Source organism: Bison bison, unplaced genomic scaffold, assembly GCF_000754665.1.
Source record: "Bison bison bison isolate TAMUID 2011002044 unplaced genomic scaffold, Bison_UMD1.0 scf7180017864375, whole genome shotgun sequence".
Taxonomy (NCBI): Eukaryota; Metazoa; Chordata; class Mammalia; order Artiodactyla; family Bovidae; genus Bison; species Bison bison.
This window is the reverse complement of record NW_011494947.1, coordinates 4,203,637-4,221,480: the sequence shown is the minus strand read 5'-3', so window position 1 is coordinate 4,221,480 and position 17,844 is coordinate 4,203,637. Positions and strand designations below refer to the sequence as shown.

Here is a 17,844-nt window from a genome sequence, read left to right as displayed (position 1 = left end):
ACAGGTACTGGGGAGCACTCATTGGGGTGAGCTGTGCTGGAGACCACCATTTGACACCAAGACCTGGCCCCACCTCTCCTGTGTTTTTATTTGACTTCTGTATTTAGCACTGCAGATACCATCTAGTGGGAATCCATTAAGGAGTGAGTGAAGGTAGTGCCATTTGTAATGACTGTTAGACTTTGCTTGATTGAGAAAGTATATTATGTCATGTATTTCTGGAGGTGATGGGAGTCCTGAAATAGATTAGTCATTTTCTAGATTCTTGTTCCTTATTAGTCACCACATTTTAATGAAAAGGGAGGAGACAGAAATACTAAATTGAAGCATCTTCTTGGCATAGAAGATGTACTGTATTTCATTAATTACTATGTTTCATTAATTCTAAAATATACTTTTTTTTTCCCAAAAGAGAAAACTTACCTCTGCTTTCTATCATTTTTCAGGAGCAGTAGAGAACTGTGGACAATTCTGCTAGGAAGGTCAGCTCTGAGAGAACTGGTAAGTGGTATGTTCTTGGATGGATTCTGTGGTTCTTTGTGTAGCTTTTATTACCAAAAAATATTTTCCTCCTTCTCTTTGAAATAGGAAGTAAACACCTTTTTTTATTCCTAAAATTAATTCCCATTGTATTTCTAAAAGAAGCATTATGCATTCCCCAATTCTCTCTACTGAAATGCAGTGTTGTCTTACAGCCTAGCTGCTGAAGTTTTCCAAGTCTCTACTTTTCTTTGTATCTTAGTGATTCCTTTTCTAAAAAGATACCAGTGCTACTTGATTGGCTGCTGAGGGTAGGGTAAAAAAACCATTTTACCACTGCAGGCTAGGAAAGAATCTCAGATCTTTCCTTCATCTCATACTGACTTGCCTTTTTGTCCTTTTCCACTTAGCTAGCTGCTTAGGTCACAGAGGCTGAGAGGTTTTTAGGGCATTTTCAAGTGTATAATCAGTAAAGAACAATTCTTCATGTTCATCCCCCATTTCTGACTCTGTAAGGATAAAGTGTTAAAATGAAAGTGAAAGTTGCTCAGTCTGGTCCGACTCTTTGTGATCCCGTGGACTATAGATGTCCCTGGAATTCTCCAGGCCAGACTACTGGAATGGGTAGCCATTCCCTTCTCTAGGGGATCTTCCCAACCCAGGGATCAAACCCAGGTCTCCCATGTTGCAGGCAGATTGTTTACCAGCTGAGCCATCAGGGAAGCCCAAGAATACTGGAGTGGGTAGCCTATCCGTTCTCCAGCGGATTTTCCTACCGAGGAATTGAACTGATGTCTCCTGCATTGCAGGTGGATTCTTTACCAGCTGAGCTACATGGGAAGCCCTAAAGTATTAAGATAACATTCGAGTATTTCTAGTGTTGTGATTATAATTAACATAGTAAATGTTACATCTTTTTTAGAGTTTTAACATTTTTTTGTATGCCTTCTTCTGATAATTCCACTTCTGAGAATATATCTAAAAGAAAGAAGTACTGAAGAAACTTTGGGCACAAGCTCTTTACCATAGTAATATTCATATGAATAAAGAATTACAGCCAGCTTAAGTATATCTAATATTAGAAGAATGGCAAATGAATTATGATCTAATCACTTGGTAAAATATTATGCAACTACTAGAAAGGATGTTTATCAAGATTTTCATAATAAGGTTAAATCATTATGTTAGAATGTTAAGCAAAGAAAAGCAGGCTACAGAATTCTATATTCAAAATTATTTCAGCTGTGGGGAAAGATGCATGTTAAAAAGACTCAAAGGAATATGTTATCCTCAGTGTGACTGTAGAATCTGATTAAAATCGCATTGTATAACTTCCTTCTTTTTTTTCCCAGAATCAGATTGAGGCAGAGCTGAATAAACATTGGCAGCGGCTGTTAGAAGGACTTTCTTACTATAAACCTCCCAGGTATGGCTATTCTGTGGGTCTCATTTGAGTAATTTCCCCGAGGAACCTGGGATAGATGAAACCATCCTCATGTAGGATTTTATTTTATTTTATTTTTTATTTTAACTGGAGGCTAATTACTTTACAGTATTGTAGTGGTTTTTGCCATGAATCAGCCACGGGTGTACATATGTTCCCCATTCTGAACCCCCCTCCCTCCCCATCCCATCCCTCAGGGTCATCCCAGTGCACCAGCCCTGAGCACCCTATCTCATGCATCGAACCTAGACTGGTGATCTGTTTCACATATGATAATATACCTCATGTAGGATTTTATGATATTACTGGGTTAGTTAGACCAGAGAGAACATAATTTGCTTAACCAGGGAAAAGGAGTATGGCACATTTTTTTCTGTCGAAGAAAAGGAAAATCCTTCTAGAAATACAGTATTGTTGAATCTGTTGTATAACCCTAGTATTGGGAATGAGGCTCTATTAAATACTCAATTAATACTCCTAGTATTTATTTCAGTCCATCTTGTTTGTGTGAGAAACTGTCAGCACCAAATGCTAGGATATAGCAGTGAGCAATGAGAATAGCAGGGGACACTTAGGTGGTGTTTATTGTGTACCAATTACTGCTCTAAGCCTAGACCTACGGTAAGTTATTTAATCCCTACAACAGCCCTTTGAGATACGTACTATTTTTATTCTTTGTTTGAATATATAGTTTTTTTTTTTTTTTTTGCTGGGCAGTGGAAAAGAATAATAAAATATAAAGTAGTTAAAAAGAGAATAAACCTTATGGGACCATACTCTCTTAATTCCTAGTCCAGATCTCATTCTGTTATGCCTCATAGTTCCCAAGCTGCCCTCACTTCCCTCTATTTTTGAACACCTGTTGATTTTATTACATCTTCACCTTCCACCTTCATTCCCTTATGTTAGTGAAGAACTTTCTTTTTTCCCTTCCGCCATAGTTACATTAAGTAACTCCTAGATATCATGTTTTTTTATCTGTAAATACTTTACTATGTATCTAGGATAGATGAACTTAAAGAAGATAAGCACTATATTATCACGTTTAGGTATTTTTATTATTATTGTTTCCATTTTACAGATGGGGCAACTGAGACACAAAGAGGTTAAGTAACTTGCCCAAGGTCACACAGCTAGTAAGTGGTAGAACCAGGATTCAAACCTGGCAGTCTCACTCCAGTGTCTGTGTTCTTAATCATCATTCTGTGTCGCCTCTTTCAGAACTTGTTGTTTAACTTTATAGTAGCCTTTGTGTTGTGGATTTTGTGTGAAATGTGAGAGTCTCTCTTAAAAAAAAAAAATCCAACAACAATATGCTTCAGTTCACAGAATGAGCATTTGTGGTATGAGTTTCTTTTTTTAAAGATAAAAGTTCCCTTTGTAATAACATGAAATTTAAAGTCTGACAGACTTTTTTTTTTTCTTTTTTAACTGCAGGCTTAATTTGGATTTAACACATTATCAGCCATTAAAGACATTTTTTTAAATGTCCTCTTTCTATTCCAGGATTCAGACCAGGGAATCAGATTATATTTAGTTGTCATGTCCCCTTAGCTGTTAGCTGTGACAGTGTATCAATCTTGCCTTGATTTTCATGACTTCAAATAGTTTTGAGGAGGACTGGTCAAGTATTTTGTAGTATAATGCCTTCAATTTAGAACTGTATGATTTATTATTAGTACTATTATTGAGGTGGTGGGTTTTCGGAAAGAATACACAGCAGTGAAGTCTCATTCTTATCATATCATGGCAGAGGATACATGTTACCCACATGAAGTCACTGGTGATGTTAACCTTGCTCACTTGGGTAAGGTAGCGTTTGCCAGATGTCTACTCTGTAAAGTCACTTTTCTGTTCCCCTCCTCTATTTATCAGAAATGAGTCACTTGGTGTAGTCTACGTTCAGAGTGGGGGGTGTAGTGGAATTAAACTACCTCCTAAAAGGGGTAGCATATATGTGTGTTACTGAACTTCTGTAAGGAAGATTGTTCCCTTTTTCCCCATTTGTTTTATGTATATATTTACTCACTCTTTCATTTATTTAGATCATGGACTCATTTATTTCATACTTTTTTTATACCTGTTCCAACTTTGGCCATGGGGCATCCTTTCAGATTTTTTATATGTCCCCATCCTTTTGTTTTTCTGAGTGTTTTCTTACTCTTTGGCATTACAAGATGCTCCAGGCTCATCTAGTATTTTCCCCACCCCAGCTCTAGACTCAGTCATTTCTCCAAGGAGTCCTAATACCTTTCATTAGAGAATGATGTTAGAAATAAAGATCTGGATGTGTTCGCTGCTGCTGGGATGTTGTAGCATCTAGGCCTTCCCAGTGGACATAGCTAGGTAATATATGTACGTATGCTAACAGACCTGGTTGTAAATTTCACGTCGACTTTATTAGCTGTGAGATTTTTGGTAAGTTATTTAATCTTCCTAAGTGTTGGTAATTCCATTTGCAAAATGGGGATAGTAATGTTTGCCTTCCAGGATAGTTCTAAGGATCAAAATAATTAATGTCACTAAGTATTACTACAAACAATATAATTACAACTGTAGTTTGTAACAGACATATGCTGTATTTATTACTTAGACATAGTTTTGTGTTATAAAGTCTGTAGAGATGAACTTGTGTGTGTGTGTGTTTTATAGGCACCTAAAGAGCAGAGAAAGGTTAGGTATTTTTATTTAAAACCCCTAGGGAGTCATTGAGAATGAAAAAATGATTCACTGTTCTTTTCATAGTCCAAGTTCAGCTGAAAAAGTGAAAGCTAGTAAAGATGTAGCTTCACCACTGAAGGAACTGGGTTTAAGAATCAGCAAGTTTTTGGTGAGTAAAAATTAGCACTGGCTTCAGTTTATTACCTGAAAGGTGGATATGCATGGTTTTACTGTTAGTGATTGTTGGTGAAAATTCAGTTTAATTCAGTTTTAGAGTTAACTAGAGCATATTATATTTCAAAAATGCTCAGGTAGCAACTCTTCTTGCTAAAAGCCACAAGTCAAGTTGCCTGACCCTGTTTACTGCACATCATAGAGTCGCCTTCAGCATGCTTGTGGTGTTCTTCAAGTTGACTAGATTGTATTTAAATACATAGCTGCTTCCTTTTAATTTTGGAAACCCAGATCATGCCTCCTGCTATGTTAATGTGCTTGGTGAATAAGCACGGTTGTTTCTGACATGTAAATTTAATTGGCATGTAAATTGCACATCAGTGGCTGCTCCTTTTTTCTCCTATTGAGTTAAAATCGTTACGTTTATGAAATCTTTTAAAAGAATTTTTGTTTATTCAAGTTCTGTGTTCATTCCAGAGGACAGAACTTTAGGTTGCTTTGCATACTCCTTGTGGTTTCTGACCCGAGGTGACTGTTCCTCCCTTATGGCTTCTGTTTGTAGGGTCTTGATGAAGAACAGAGTGTGCAGTTACTCCAGTGTTACCTTCAAGAGGATTACAGAGGTACTCGGGACTCACTAAAGGTTTGTAGTTATGTCCAGCTGCCTTCTCCTGCATTTATCCTCTTCCTTGTTGATTTTAGACACTTCATATAGTTTTGGTACCAGTTCTCTGCAGCAGAGATGGGTGATTAGATACAGCCATTCTCAGGAAAAACCTTGTAAACTTGAAAAGACATATGCTTAAGTTGGTGTCCGTCCTCAAATGTGGAGGGGTTGAAAGGCCAAAGATTAATGTGTTAAGCATAGAATCACAGGGTGTCTGAGCTGAAAAGGACCTGAGACAACGTCTAGCCTTTCCAACCCCTGATTTTTCATATGAGAAAACTGAGGCCAGAGGACAGCGGCAGGAATTTAAGCACAGACTTGGATATACTTCGGTAAAAAACATATCCAGACATGAATGAGCAGTTTTAGTCTTGAAGGATAAGGTGAAGATGCTTACCTTTTTCTTTGTTAATTGATTTTTCTTATAAGATAGCTCTTTGACTGCCCTTTCTTCCTTCAGACGGTGCTGCAAGATGAGAGGCAGAGCCAGGCCTTAATCCTGAAGGTCAGTGCTAGTCACCATTTCCATTCTTTGATGTAAACTTGGGCAACAGCTGCTTGACCGAGTTCTCCTGAGCACTTTGGCTTCTTGTTGAGTAAGCATTGATGTCGTAATGCAGAAGCTCATTAATTCATCTGTGAAACGAGACTTTCCGCTGGACCCGACTGAAGCCTTTTTCCATAACAGATTCATCAGCCACTGGGAATGGGAACTGGTCCATGGATATTTTTACTCTAGGTCTAAATGCAGTAGGACTAATTTGAATATTTTAATTTATCTCCCCCAACCTCCAAAGTTGTCTTCATTTTGTTTATGATTTTCTTTGCTGTGCAAAAGCTTGTGACTTTGCTTAGGTCCTATTTGTTTATTTTTGCTTTGATTTATTTCTGTTGCCTTTGGAGACTGATCTAAGTGTTGAAAACATTGCTACAATTTACATCAGAGAATGTTTTGCCTTTGTTCTATTCTAGGAGTTGTTATGGTATCTTATTTTATATTTAAGTCTTTATGTCATTTTGAGTGTGGTATGAGGAAGTATTGTAACTTCTAACTTGATTTACGTGGCTGTTCAGCTTTCCCAACACCGCTTGCTGAAGAGACTATCTTTTCATCATCGTATATTCTTGCCTCCTTTTTTGAAGATTGACTGTAGATGCGTGGGTTTATTTCTGGGCTCTAATCTGTTCCATTGATCATATGTCAGTGTTTGTCCTAATGCCACGCTGTTTGCTTACTGTAGCTTTGCAGTATTGTCTGAAACTTGGGAATGTTATGCCTCCAGTTTTGTTCTTTTTCCTCAGAATTGCTTTGGCAATTCTGGGTCTTTTATGGTTCCATATACATTTCAGTATTATTTGTTTTACTTCTTTGAGAAATGTCATGGGTAATTTCATAGGGATTTCATTAAATCTGTAGACTGTTTTGGGATAGTATTGCTATTTTAATGGGCTTCCTTGGTTGCTTAGACAGTAAAGAATCCATTGTAACAATATTAACTCTGTCAGTCCAAGAGCATGGAATATCTTTCTATTTCTTTGAATCATCTTCAATTTCCTTTATCAGTGTTTCATATTTTATAGTTCTCAGCTTATAAGTTTTTCACCTCTTTGGTAAGGTATGTTCCTGAGTATTTTATTTTTTTGGTGTGATTTTTTATTAATTTTTTAGAAAATTTTACATTGAAGATTAGTTGATTTACAATATTGTGTTAGTTTCAGGTGTACAGCACAGTGATTCAGTTATCAGTTCAGTTCGGTCACTCAGTCGTGTCCGACTCTTTGTGACCCCGTTGGACTGCAGCACGCCAGGCCTCCCTGTCCATCACCAACTCCCAGAGTTTACTCAAACTCATGTCCATCGAGTCGCTGATGCCATCCAACCATCTCATCCTCTGTTGTCCCCTTCTCCTCCTGCTGTCAATGTTTCCCAGCATCAGGGTCTTTTCCAATGAGTCAGTTCTTCGCATCAGGTGGTCAGAGTATTGAAGTTTCAGCTTTAGCATCAGTCCTTCCAATGAATATTCAGGACTGATTTCCTTTCGAATGGACTGGTTGTATCTCCTCGCAGTCCAAGGGACTCTCAAGAGGCTTCTCCAACACCACAGTTCAAAAGCATCAATTCTTCCGCGCTCAGCTTTCTTTATAGTCCAACTCTCACATCCATACACGACTACTGGAAAAACCATAGCTGTGACTAGACGGACCTTTGTTGGCAAAGTAATGTCTCTGCTTTTCAATATGCTATCTAGGTTGGTCATAACTTTTCTTCCAAGGAGTAAGCGTCTTTTAATTTCATGGCTGCAGTCACAATCTGCAGTGATTTTGGAGCCCCAAAAAATAAAGTCTGCCACTGTTTCCACTGTATCCCCATCTATTTGCCATAGAGTGATGGGACTGGATGCCATGATCTTAGTTGTCTGAATGTTGAGCTTTAAGCCAACTTTTTTACTCTCCTCTTTCACATTCATCAAGAGGCTCTTTAGTTGTTCTTCGCTTTCTGCCATAAGGGTGGTGTCATCTGCATATCTGAGGTTATTGATATTTTTCCTGGCGATCTTGATTCCAACTTGTGCTTCATCCAGCCTAACGTTTCTCATGATGTACTCTGCATATAAGTTAAATAAGCAGGGTAACAGTATACAGCCTTGATGTACTCCTTTTCCTATTTGGAACCAGTCTGTTGTTTCATGTCTAGTTCTAACTTGCTTCCTGACCTGTGTACAGATTTCTCAAGAGGCAGATCAAGTGGTCTGGTATTCCCATCTCTTTCAGAATTTTCCACAGTCGATTGTGATCCACACAGTCAAAGGCTTTGGCGTAGTCAATAAAGTAGAAATAGATGTTTTTCTGGAACTCTCTTGCTTTTTCGATGATCCAGCAGATGTTGGCAATTTGATCTCTGGTTCCTCTGCCTTTTCTAAAACCAGCTTGAACATCTGGAGGTTCATGTATTGTTAAAGCCTGACTTGGAGAATTTTGAGCATTACTTTACTAGTGTGTGAGATGAGTGCAATTGTGCAGTAGTTTGAGCATTCTTTGGCATTGCCTTTCTTTGGGATTGGAATGAGAACTGAGCTTTTCCAGTCCTGTGGCCACTGCTGAGTTTTCCAATTTGCTGACATATTGAGTACACCACTTTGACACAACATCTTTCAGGATTTGAAATAGCTCAACTGGAGTTCCATCATTCCACTAGCTTTGTTTGTAGAGATGCTTCCTAAGGCCCACTTGACTTCTCATTCCAGGATGTCTGGTTCTAGGTGAGTGATCACACCATCGTGATTATCTGGGTTGTGAAGATCTTTTTTGTATAGTTCTTCTGTGTATTCTTGCCACCTCTTCTTAATACCTTCTGCCTCTGTTAGGTCCATACACCATTTCTGTTCTTTATTGAGCCCATCTTTGCATGAAATGTTCCCTTGGTATCTCTAATTTTCTTGAAGAGATCTCTAGTCTTTCCCATTCTATTGTTTTCCTCTATTTCTTTGCACTAATCCCTGAGGAAGGCTTTCTTATCTCTTCTTGCTGTTATATGAATACATATATATCCATTCTTTTTCATGTTCTTTTCCCACATAGGTTATTATAGAATATTGAGTAGAGTTCCCTGTGCTATATAGTAGATCCTTGTTGATTATCTTGTTGTGGTTTTAAAAGGGTTTTTTCTTTTATTTTCCCTGCCTGATAATTTCATTGTTAGTGTAAAGAAACACAGTAGATTTCTTATGTTAATCTTGTATCTTGCTACCTTGCTGAATTTGTTTATCAGTTCCAGTAGTTTTTGTGTGGAATCCTTAGGGTTTTCTATATATAGGATCATGTCAGATGCATATAATGACAGTTTTACTTCTTTTCCAATTTGGATACCTTTTCTTTTTCTTTTCTGATGGCTGTGGCTAGGACTTCCAATCCTGTGTTGACTAGAAATGGTGAGAGTGGGCATAGAATCTCATTTTAACATGGAATTTGACCATGAATTCTGAAGTAGTTTCCTGTTTAATGAGAACTGAGTACATCAGTTGCAAGCAATTAGGACATACACTAGTGATATTTTTATGTATGCTTTCATGTATTTGGCCTGTCAGTTTATAGCATTATTTGTTACTTGAATGCTGAACTAAGAAATCATGCTAGACAACTTATTTTTATTATTAAATAATTCCTTTTATCTTGTATGACTTGACTTGTATCCTAGTTCAAGAAGATCTTTTGCTTTTTTGGCTTAACACTGTTTGCATTTCTGTAATTTCTTATGTAGTTCAAGGAATTATATATGCAGTTTTTTAGGAACTTCTTTCACATTTTTAAGTGATTTCTTTGTCAGTAAATTTAAAATTGAATATCTTCTATGCAGAGGTGAGTAACTGATTTTGAATCTTTGGGTTCTTCCCAGATTGCAGATTATTACTATGAAGAAAGAACCTGTATTCTTCGTTGTGTCTTACACCTTCTCACTTATTTCCAAGATGAAAGACACCCCTATAGGGTAAGCCCATTTAGTCCTCTTGGTTCTCTTGACCCTGTAAAATTTAGTCCTTTTTTTAATAATTTATTCATATTTCTGTTCATTTGAATATTTACCTTTTACAAAAGATGCAAGTTACCCTGTTTTGAATTTTTTTAAGGTTGAATATGCCGACTGTGTGGATAAATTGGAAAAGGAGCTAGTTACAAAATATAGACAGCAGTTTGAAGAGCTTTATAAAACTGAAGCACCAACGTGGGAGACACATGGAAACCTCATGGTATGTGGTTATTGGACCCTCCTGTAACTCTGGAGAATTGTGTATCTTTGCTTATACAGCTCTAGGTTATATTATTTATTTACTTACTAACTTAAAACATTTATAGATTATCACTCTTTAGAAAAGTTTGAAGATGTCATATGAATCACAACATTAACTATGGTACTTAATTTGGACTTTTCTTTTGACTTTGTCAATCCAATTAATTTTTTTTTCTTACCTGAAATATTCTTTTAATGGTTAATGAAACTCTCCACCCAAGATTTCATCTTCATTATCCTCATCTATTAAGTGTATGACATTGAGTCTAATTGCTTTATCCTAAGTCTTAAACCAATCTGCATTTATAGATTTATAAATTAGAATATAATCTTTTATGTTTTGAAAACAGTACATGTTTATTAAAACAATTCAGCCAAAATATAGACAGTAATTATTTAAAGTATTTAATTGAAGAAAAGGGCTCACTTACAGAACAAAAGCATAAATTTCTCAGGAATAAGCTTATGACAATCCAGAATTTAAGCGAATAGAACTTTAAAATGCTAAAAGGAATATCAACCAAATGGAAAGACATGGCACACTCTTGAAAATGAAAACTCAGCACTGAGTGTCAGGCCTTATTTTTACCTATAAATTTAGTGTGATTCTAGAAGAAATACTAACAAGTATTTGCTTTGCCTTTTATTTTGGAACTAGACATATGGTTCTAGAATTTATTTGAAAAATACAGTAAGTAACAGTAACCAGGAAATTTTTGAGAAAGGAAGATTAATTTTATTATAAATAAGACTAAAATAATTTAAAGATGGCATTGGTACATGAGTAAATAGACTGAAGACTAGCACATAGTAAGTAAAATGTCTAGTATGGACCAAATGCTGATAGGAAATTAGTGTATGGTAAAGGTGACATTTTGAATTAATTAATAAGTTATTCAGATCAATAGTGTTGGAACTACTGGGTAACCATCTGGAGAAAAATCTATTATTTCTCTTTCTCTCATTCCTTCTACCAGAGGAAAACCAGAGAGGGATCAATGATTTAAAATTTAAAAATTCAACCATAGAAGTACTAGAAGAAACATGGGAGGTGATTTTGTTTTTATGGGGAGTGGAGAAGACTTTTAAAAGTAAAACTCAAAAGCTGTTAAAAGATAAGCTCAGCAACATCAAATCAAAAACTTTTACAAGGCAAAACGCCAAAAATAGTGCTATAAGTAAAGTCAAAAGACAAACTCATAGCACAAAGGGTTCTTAAAATAGAAAGGATGCCTATAAATCAGTAAGCAAAACTGAAGAAAAAACAGGCAAATGATATGAACATATAAAACACTCACATCCAACAGTTGGGATAATGGGCACTTATATTTTACTGTTTGAATTTGTGTATTTTTCAGTGGAAAACACTATGATGATATCTAAAAATGGAAAAGCACGTATCGCTTGACCTAGTAGTTTCACTTGGAGTTTATTTCATAAATGCATCCACACTTACATTTTGAAGTGAGTAATCTGTAGCATCTCCCAGCTTTATTCAGGTATAATTCGCATCAGTAAAATTCACTCATTTTGAGTTTTGGCAGTTGTATATGGTTATATGCCCTAACCACCTTCGTGATCAATATACAGAACATTTCTGTCTACCTAGGAAGTTTGCTGTTAGTCTGTGACACCTGGCCCCCAGCAGCCACTAGTCTGAATGAATGAAAGTGTATGGCATATTGCCGGAAGGAAAGACAGATGCCTTCAACAGTGGTTGCCTCTGGGGATAGATTTGGATACCTGGGCAACAGAAATTGTAGGGAGAAGACTTTTTTTTAATCTTATTTTTATACATGTATTACCTAATAAAAATAACTTTAAGGATTCAAATGTGTTTAAAATCTGACTTCATCTCTCTCCCACTCACTTTTCTTCATTGGTTTTGCAGACTGAGCGCCAGGTGTCTCGCTGGTTTGTTCAGTGCCTTCGGGAGCAGTCCATGCTGCTAGAAATTATTTTCCTATATTATGCATACTTTGAGATGGCACCTAGTGACCTATTGGTGTTAACCAAGATGTTTAAAGAGCAAGGATTTGGTAGTAGGCAGACTAACAGGCACCTGGTAGATGAGACCATGGATCCTTTTGTGGATCGGATTGGGTAAGTGTGAATGAATTGAAGTCTTAGAACTTATTCAGTATTTAGAGCATTGACATTAGAGTGGTCTTGTGAGTGGGTAGGGGGGGGCTAGATACTTTTTCACTTAATGGCTGGGGAAATAGATGAGTGTACTACCACTTTGCAGGTCATTCAGGGAATAAATACTTGGATTGAGAGGGATATCTTTTCTCAAAACAAGTATCGCTTTCTAGTCTATTACTTACTGTTTTTCATCTAGGGTTCATCGTTTCGTTCTGTGAAAAATCCATTGAGCAACTTATAGACCAAGCACTGTGCAAGTGCTAAGAAAACAGTGATAAATAGGACAGGTGTGTTCCCTGCCCTCTTTGAGGTCATAGTGTATATAGAGTTTTAGATTTTATGGAAATGGATAAATCCACATTTTGAGCCTATTCCCTCTATGAACAAAGATACACATTTGACCAGTGAGTTGATCTGGGCTAGATACAATTGTTGGCTGTAGAAACATTTTGTACCAGATCTGTGCTTTGGTGGGCAGAAGCCACATGAGACTATCAAGCATTTAAAACATGGCTGGTAGACCTCCCTGGTGGAGCAGTGGTTAGGACTTTATGCTTCCACTGCAGGGGGGCACAGGTTTGATCCCTGTCAGGGAACTAAGATCCTGCGTGCTGCACAATGCGGCCAAAAATAAATAAAATTTAAAGATAAAAGTTAAAACTAAAATAATATAAAATAAGGCTGGTCACAGAAATTCCCTGGTGGTCCAGAGGTTAGGATTCCGCACTCAAACTGCTGAGGACTCGGGTGCAATCCCTGGCTGGCCAACTACAGTTCTGCAAACCATGTGGTATAGCCAAAAAGTAAAATATGTCTGGTCAAATTGAGATGTGCTGGAAGTGTAAAATACCTACTGAGTTTAGAAGTCTTGAATATGAAAAAAGAAGGTAAAATATCTCAGTGTTTTTGATGCTGAAGTGTCTTACATTTTACCTTATTCTCCGTTGAGGTTCAGAGTAGCATGTATGACACCATGACACTGTTTTTTTTCCAGCTACTTCAGTGCCCTTATTCTGGTGGAAGGCATGGACATTGAATCCTTGCATAAGTGTGCTTTGGATGACAGAAGAGAACTGCACCAGTTTGCCCAGGATGGACTTATTTGTCAGGTGAACTTGAAACAGCCTTATTTTTTCAGACTGTTTATGTAGTTAGTAGTAAGCTTTTAATCACTCAACTATATTGCCACATAAAATTTTCCTTATTGTGGAGTTTGTGGTTCTCCACTGTTAATTAAGGGACTTCCCTGGTGGTCCAGTGACTAAATCTCCCAGGCACCCAGGGCAAAGGGACCCGGCTTCACTCCCTGGTCAGGGAACTGCACCTGAGTCAACTAAAGGTCCCACATGCTGCAACTAAAGCTAGCACCTGCCACAGCGAAAAGTCAAGGTCCTGTGTGCGGCCGCTGAGTCCCGGCGTGGCCAGCTGTGTAATGAATACGTGGTTTTTAAAAAGCAGTTCATTGGATTTGGAAGAAATCTGAGATTTATTAATATTTGCACAGAGGTGATAGTTCAATCTGTGAGAATGAGTAGAGTCCCTCAGGGAGATGATAGAAGGACAAAAGGGGCCCAAGGACAGAACCTTGGGTGTATGCGTTTATGCAGCATGTGAAAGAGGAATAGGAAAGAACAGACAGGATGGACAGAAAGATAGAAAATGAGAGATCTGAGAAAGTTCTGGAAGGATCAGGAACATTTTCTAGGAGTTTCCATTTGAACATATATTTTATCATCTTAAATTGACACAACTTAAAATCTAGAGAGAATTGTGGGTAAAGGGAAGAGTAATTGAGGGCTCTTATTAATGAAGTGGCTGGGGGCTTGGGGAGAGTGAAATGTTAGAATGGGAGAGAGGGGCACCCTAGACAGATGGACGACTTACTAAGCATGGTGAAAGATCCTCTGTGAGAGTCTTGACCCTTTGTGTTAAGTGACATGGATGTATCCTCTTTTCATTAGGATATGGACCGTTTGATGTTGACCTTTGGGGACATTCCGCATCATGCCCCAGTGCTTTTGGCATGGGCCCTCCTCCGTCACACCCTGAATCCAGAAGAGACAAGCAGCGTGGTCCGGAAGATAGGGGGGACAGCCATCCAACTGAACGTCTTTCAGTACTTGACCCGACTGCTCCGCTCGCTGGCCAGTGGGGGAAATGACGTGAGCATGCGAGTGGGCAAAGAGCAGGGTGGATGCTCGTTGATGAATCATCATTGTAGTAATAATGACTGTCAGTGACGGGGATAACAATGATAATTTTGTAACCTTTATAGAGCCTTTATTGTGATAGACATTGTTCTCAGCATTTTCTGCGCAGTATCTTGTTTCATCCTCACAACACTTCTGTGTATTGGGAATTATTACCCTGTTTTACGGGTTAGGAAATTGAAACTGAGAAGGGATGGTGTTTGCCCACAGGAACAGTGAATTGGTGGGTCCCGCTTGAACCTTCTCTGACCCTTTGCCATCGTGTTATGCTGTGCCACTAAGTATCTCTTACAACTTTGGTCATAGTGACTGGATAAATCTTTGGAGAGGGCTTATTCATTCAACTGTAATGGGATGAATTAGAAATTCTTTTTGAGTCTTGTGTTGGGGCTTAGTTTGAGTGGCATGGTTTAATCAGCTTGTTTTGACATGCTGAATGAAACCTTAGCCAACTTGTTGGCGCTGGTTGATATATCTTAGTGACAGTTGAGGCAGCTGCTTCATTCCTACCAGCACATAGAGACTCTATCCTTTTTGTAGGCTGGAGGTGGTTTTCCTCCCTACGAAAACTTTGATCATTTTGAAAAGGGTTCCCTTATGATGTTCTTGTCTGTACTGTAATGTGTATAGCTTCTGCTTTCTCCTTTCTTCCTTTGTCTTCCTGATTTTGGGACCAAGTTAGGAAAATTGTGAAGCCTCAGGTTCTCTTCCCATTTGTTTAGAGAGACTGCATTAATGTGATGGGATCACGCCGAGCCTAGAGGAGAGTGCTGCCACTCAGAGCTCCCCCGACCCCTTGTCGTTACAGTGTACCACCAGCACTGCCTGCATGTGTGTCTATGGACTCCTTTCTTTTGTCCTGACCTCCCTGGAGCTGCACACCCTGGGCAATCAGCAGGTCAGTGTCTGGCTTTCATGAGACTGTCTACACTGCCCAGCTTGCAGTCTTCTTCCTAAAATACTCCTTTGGAGCTGATGTAACACAGACCCATATACTTCAAGTACAATTTGCTGTTTATTGCTGTTTTTTCCACTTACTGTATTATAAAAAGGTGCATATTAATGATTAAAAAGTCAGGAAGTGCTGATAAAAAGAAAAAACTGTAAGCCCACCACACAGAATAACCTGTGTTAACAGTTTGATATATTCCCTTCCAAATGTAAAAATATAGTAGTTCTTTAGAAATGGAATCACCATCTATATACTGTTCTACAACCTAATTTTTTACTCTGTAGTGCATTTGTCCCAAACATCCATGGATGCTAATAAATATTCTTGTGCAGTATTTTTAAAAAATGAAATATTTTAAAGATATACTGAAGGAGACAGATTTGTGTAATGAACCCTCATGCTCCATCACCAGCTTCCAAATGATCGATGGACAGCTGATTGTACTCATTTCTGCCCCTTCCCTCCTTGGTTACTTTTCTTTCGGAGGATAATTACTTTACACTACTGTGGGTTCTGCCACACAGCAAGATGGATCAGCTATAGGTATACATATATCGCTTCCCTCTTGAACCTCCCTCCCACCTCCTTGGTTATTTTGAAGCAAATCCTGGACAGTATTTGCTTTATACAAATATTTTAGTGAAGCTTCACAACCTTTATCATATCTAGGAAAACATATCTTCAAATAAGGTAGGACTCAAATTTCTCGTTGTAAATGTCATAAGTTTATCATAAGTTTGTATTAGGATCTAAATAGATCTATATATTATTGGCTGATAAGTATGTCAGATTTCGTTTAGTCTGTAGCTGTGCTGTTAATTATGGTATCCACAAACCACATCATTGTCTCCATCCACTAGTTCCCTAGAGCAGCATCCCAGACTTTTATGGCACCAGAGACCGCTTTTGTAGAAGATAATTTTTCCACGGACAGAGTGGGTGGGGGTGTGGTTCAGCTAAGCTGGGCCTAGTAATACCTCTCATTTACATGCATTGTAAGATTTGCAGTTTGTTTCCATGTACATGATCTTAACATTTAATCCTTAGGACAACATTGTGAGGCAGGTAGTATTTTCACCCTGTTAGAGTTTGAAGTTCAGAAAGGTTAATTTGCTTACCATCTTACAATTCGTTACTTTTTAACCCCAGAATTCTTTCTGACATACTATATGAAGGTATTATTCATGTTTTTATTTTATTTTATTTTTTTATTTTTATTTTTTTACATGTGTTCCCCATCCTGAACCCTCCTCCCATGTTTTTATTTTAATAGAATGCAGCTAAAAAAAAAAAAAGACTGGTTCAACCAGGAAAAGTAAGCCATTTTCTTCCCTCCTCAACAGGATGTAATTGACACAGCATGTGAAGTCCTGGCAGACCCTTCTCTCCCAGAACTGTTCTGGGGAACAGTAAGTATGTCAGAGGGAGTCAGGCTGTGGTGTTCTCTGTAGCAGAATTTGTTTTAGTTCTTAGACTAAGCTTTTAGGTCTGTTTTCTCATGTAATCTATACAAAAGTTGATAAATTAGATAATATCATCCAATTTTGTGTGTGGGGAAATGTGATGCTCAGAGATGGAAAGTTACTTGCCTGAGCTAGTCACCACCGCTAGATAGGGTCAAGATGTAGTTCTATCTGACTTGAGTCCCTAGTCCACATTATTAGCCAGTGTGTCCTCTCTCCTACCCACCAAGTCTTTTTTTCACATCAAGAGTCTCAGACACCAGTAGTGCTCTAATTCCTGAACATACCATTGGGTGATTGTAACTGTCTTAGAAATTCTCAGAGTACTGTTATGTGTTAGGGTGAGGATTCGGCTTTGGAGAGAACAGTTTCTCACTGGTATTTAGTCTTAGCATTGACAGCAGCCTCAAGCCTCAAGGCCCAGGTGATGAATAAATGTTTCTCTTGGAACTATGGCCTGAATGCTTTGCCTGTGTATTGCACCCTCTTTCTCCTGAGGGTTGGTTCCTATGGTGGTGGGAAACAAAATGCAGATTAGGATATGATGCTCACGTGTGGTGCTAACTGCTGACAGGCTGTGGGTGCTTTTCATATCAGTGGAAGCAGATCATGTACAGCTACATTGTGTTTTCCTGTGGCGAGGATTCCTAGCAGAGGTCACTGCAGGCAGCAGTAGTCTCCCTTCAGGGTCTCACTCAGTTGTTGAAGCCTCTTTCACTGGATGTTTAACATGGAAGTTTTAAATTATTAGAGAAATGCCGTCTACCTAAAGAAAAGGATTTATTTTATATTTTCTTATGGTTGCTGGGCAGTTCAGAGATGTGTTAATTTCTGGATAACATGAAGGTCAGTGACTTCTCCC

The 17,844-nt window shown here is 38.1% G+C and overlaps 1 protein-coding gene across 1 annotated transcript in view; it reads left to right on the top strand.

Moving 5' to 3' along the window:
- NUP188 (nucleoporin 188kDa) overlaps positions 1-17,844 on the top strand; it is a 43,543-nt gene that overhangs the window by 5,764 nt on the left and 19,935 nt on the right. Inside the window, exons 2-13 of the mRNA XM_010856961.1 lie at positions 413-501; positions 1,833-1,906; positions 4,670-4,754; positions 5,322-5,402; positions 5,887-5,931; positions 9,820-9,912; positions 10,052-10,171; positions 12,104-12,315; positions 13,352-13,466; positions 14,319-14,519; positions 15,376-15,465; positions 16,863-16,928. Coding sequence (XP_010855263.1) covers positions 413-501; positions 1,833-1,906; positions 4,670-4,754; positions 5,322-5,402; positions 5,887-5,931; positions 9,820-9,912; positions 10,052-10,171; positions 12,104-12,315; positions 13,352-13,466; positions 14,319-14,519; positions 15,376-15,465; positions 16,863-16,928 — 1,271 coding nt within the window. The remainder of the gene's footprint in view (positions 1-412; positions 502-1,832; positions 1,907-4,669; positions 4,755-5,321; positions 5,403-5,886; positions 5,932-9,819; positions 9,913-10,051; positions 10,172-12,103; positions 12,316-13,351; positions 13,467-14,318; positions 14,520-15,375; positions 15,466-16,862; positions 16,929-17,844) is intronic.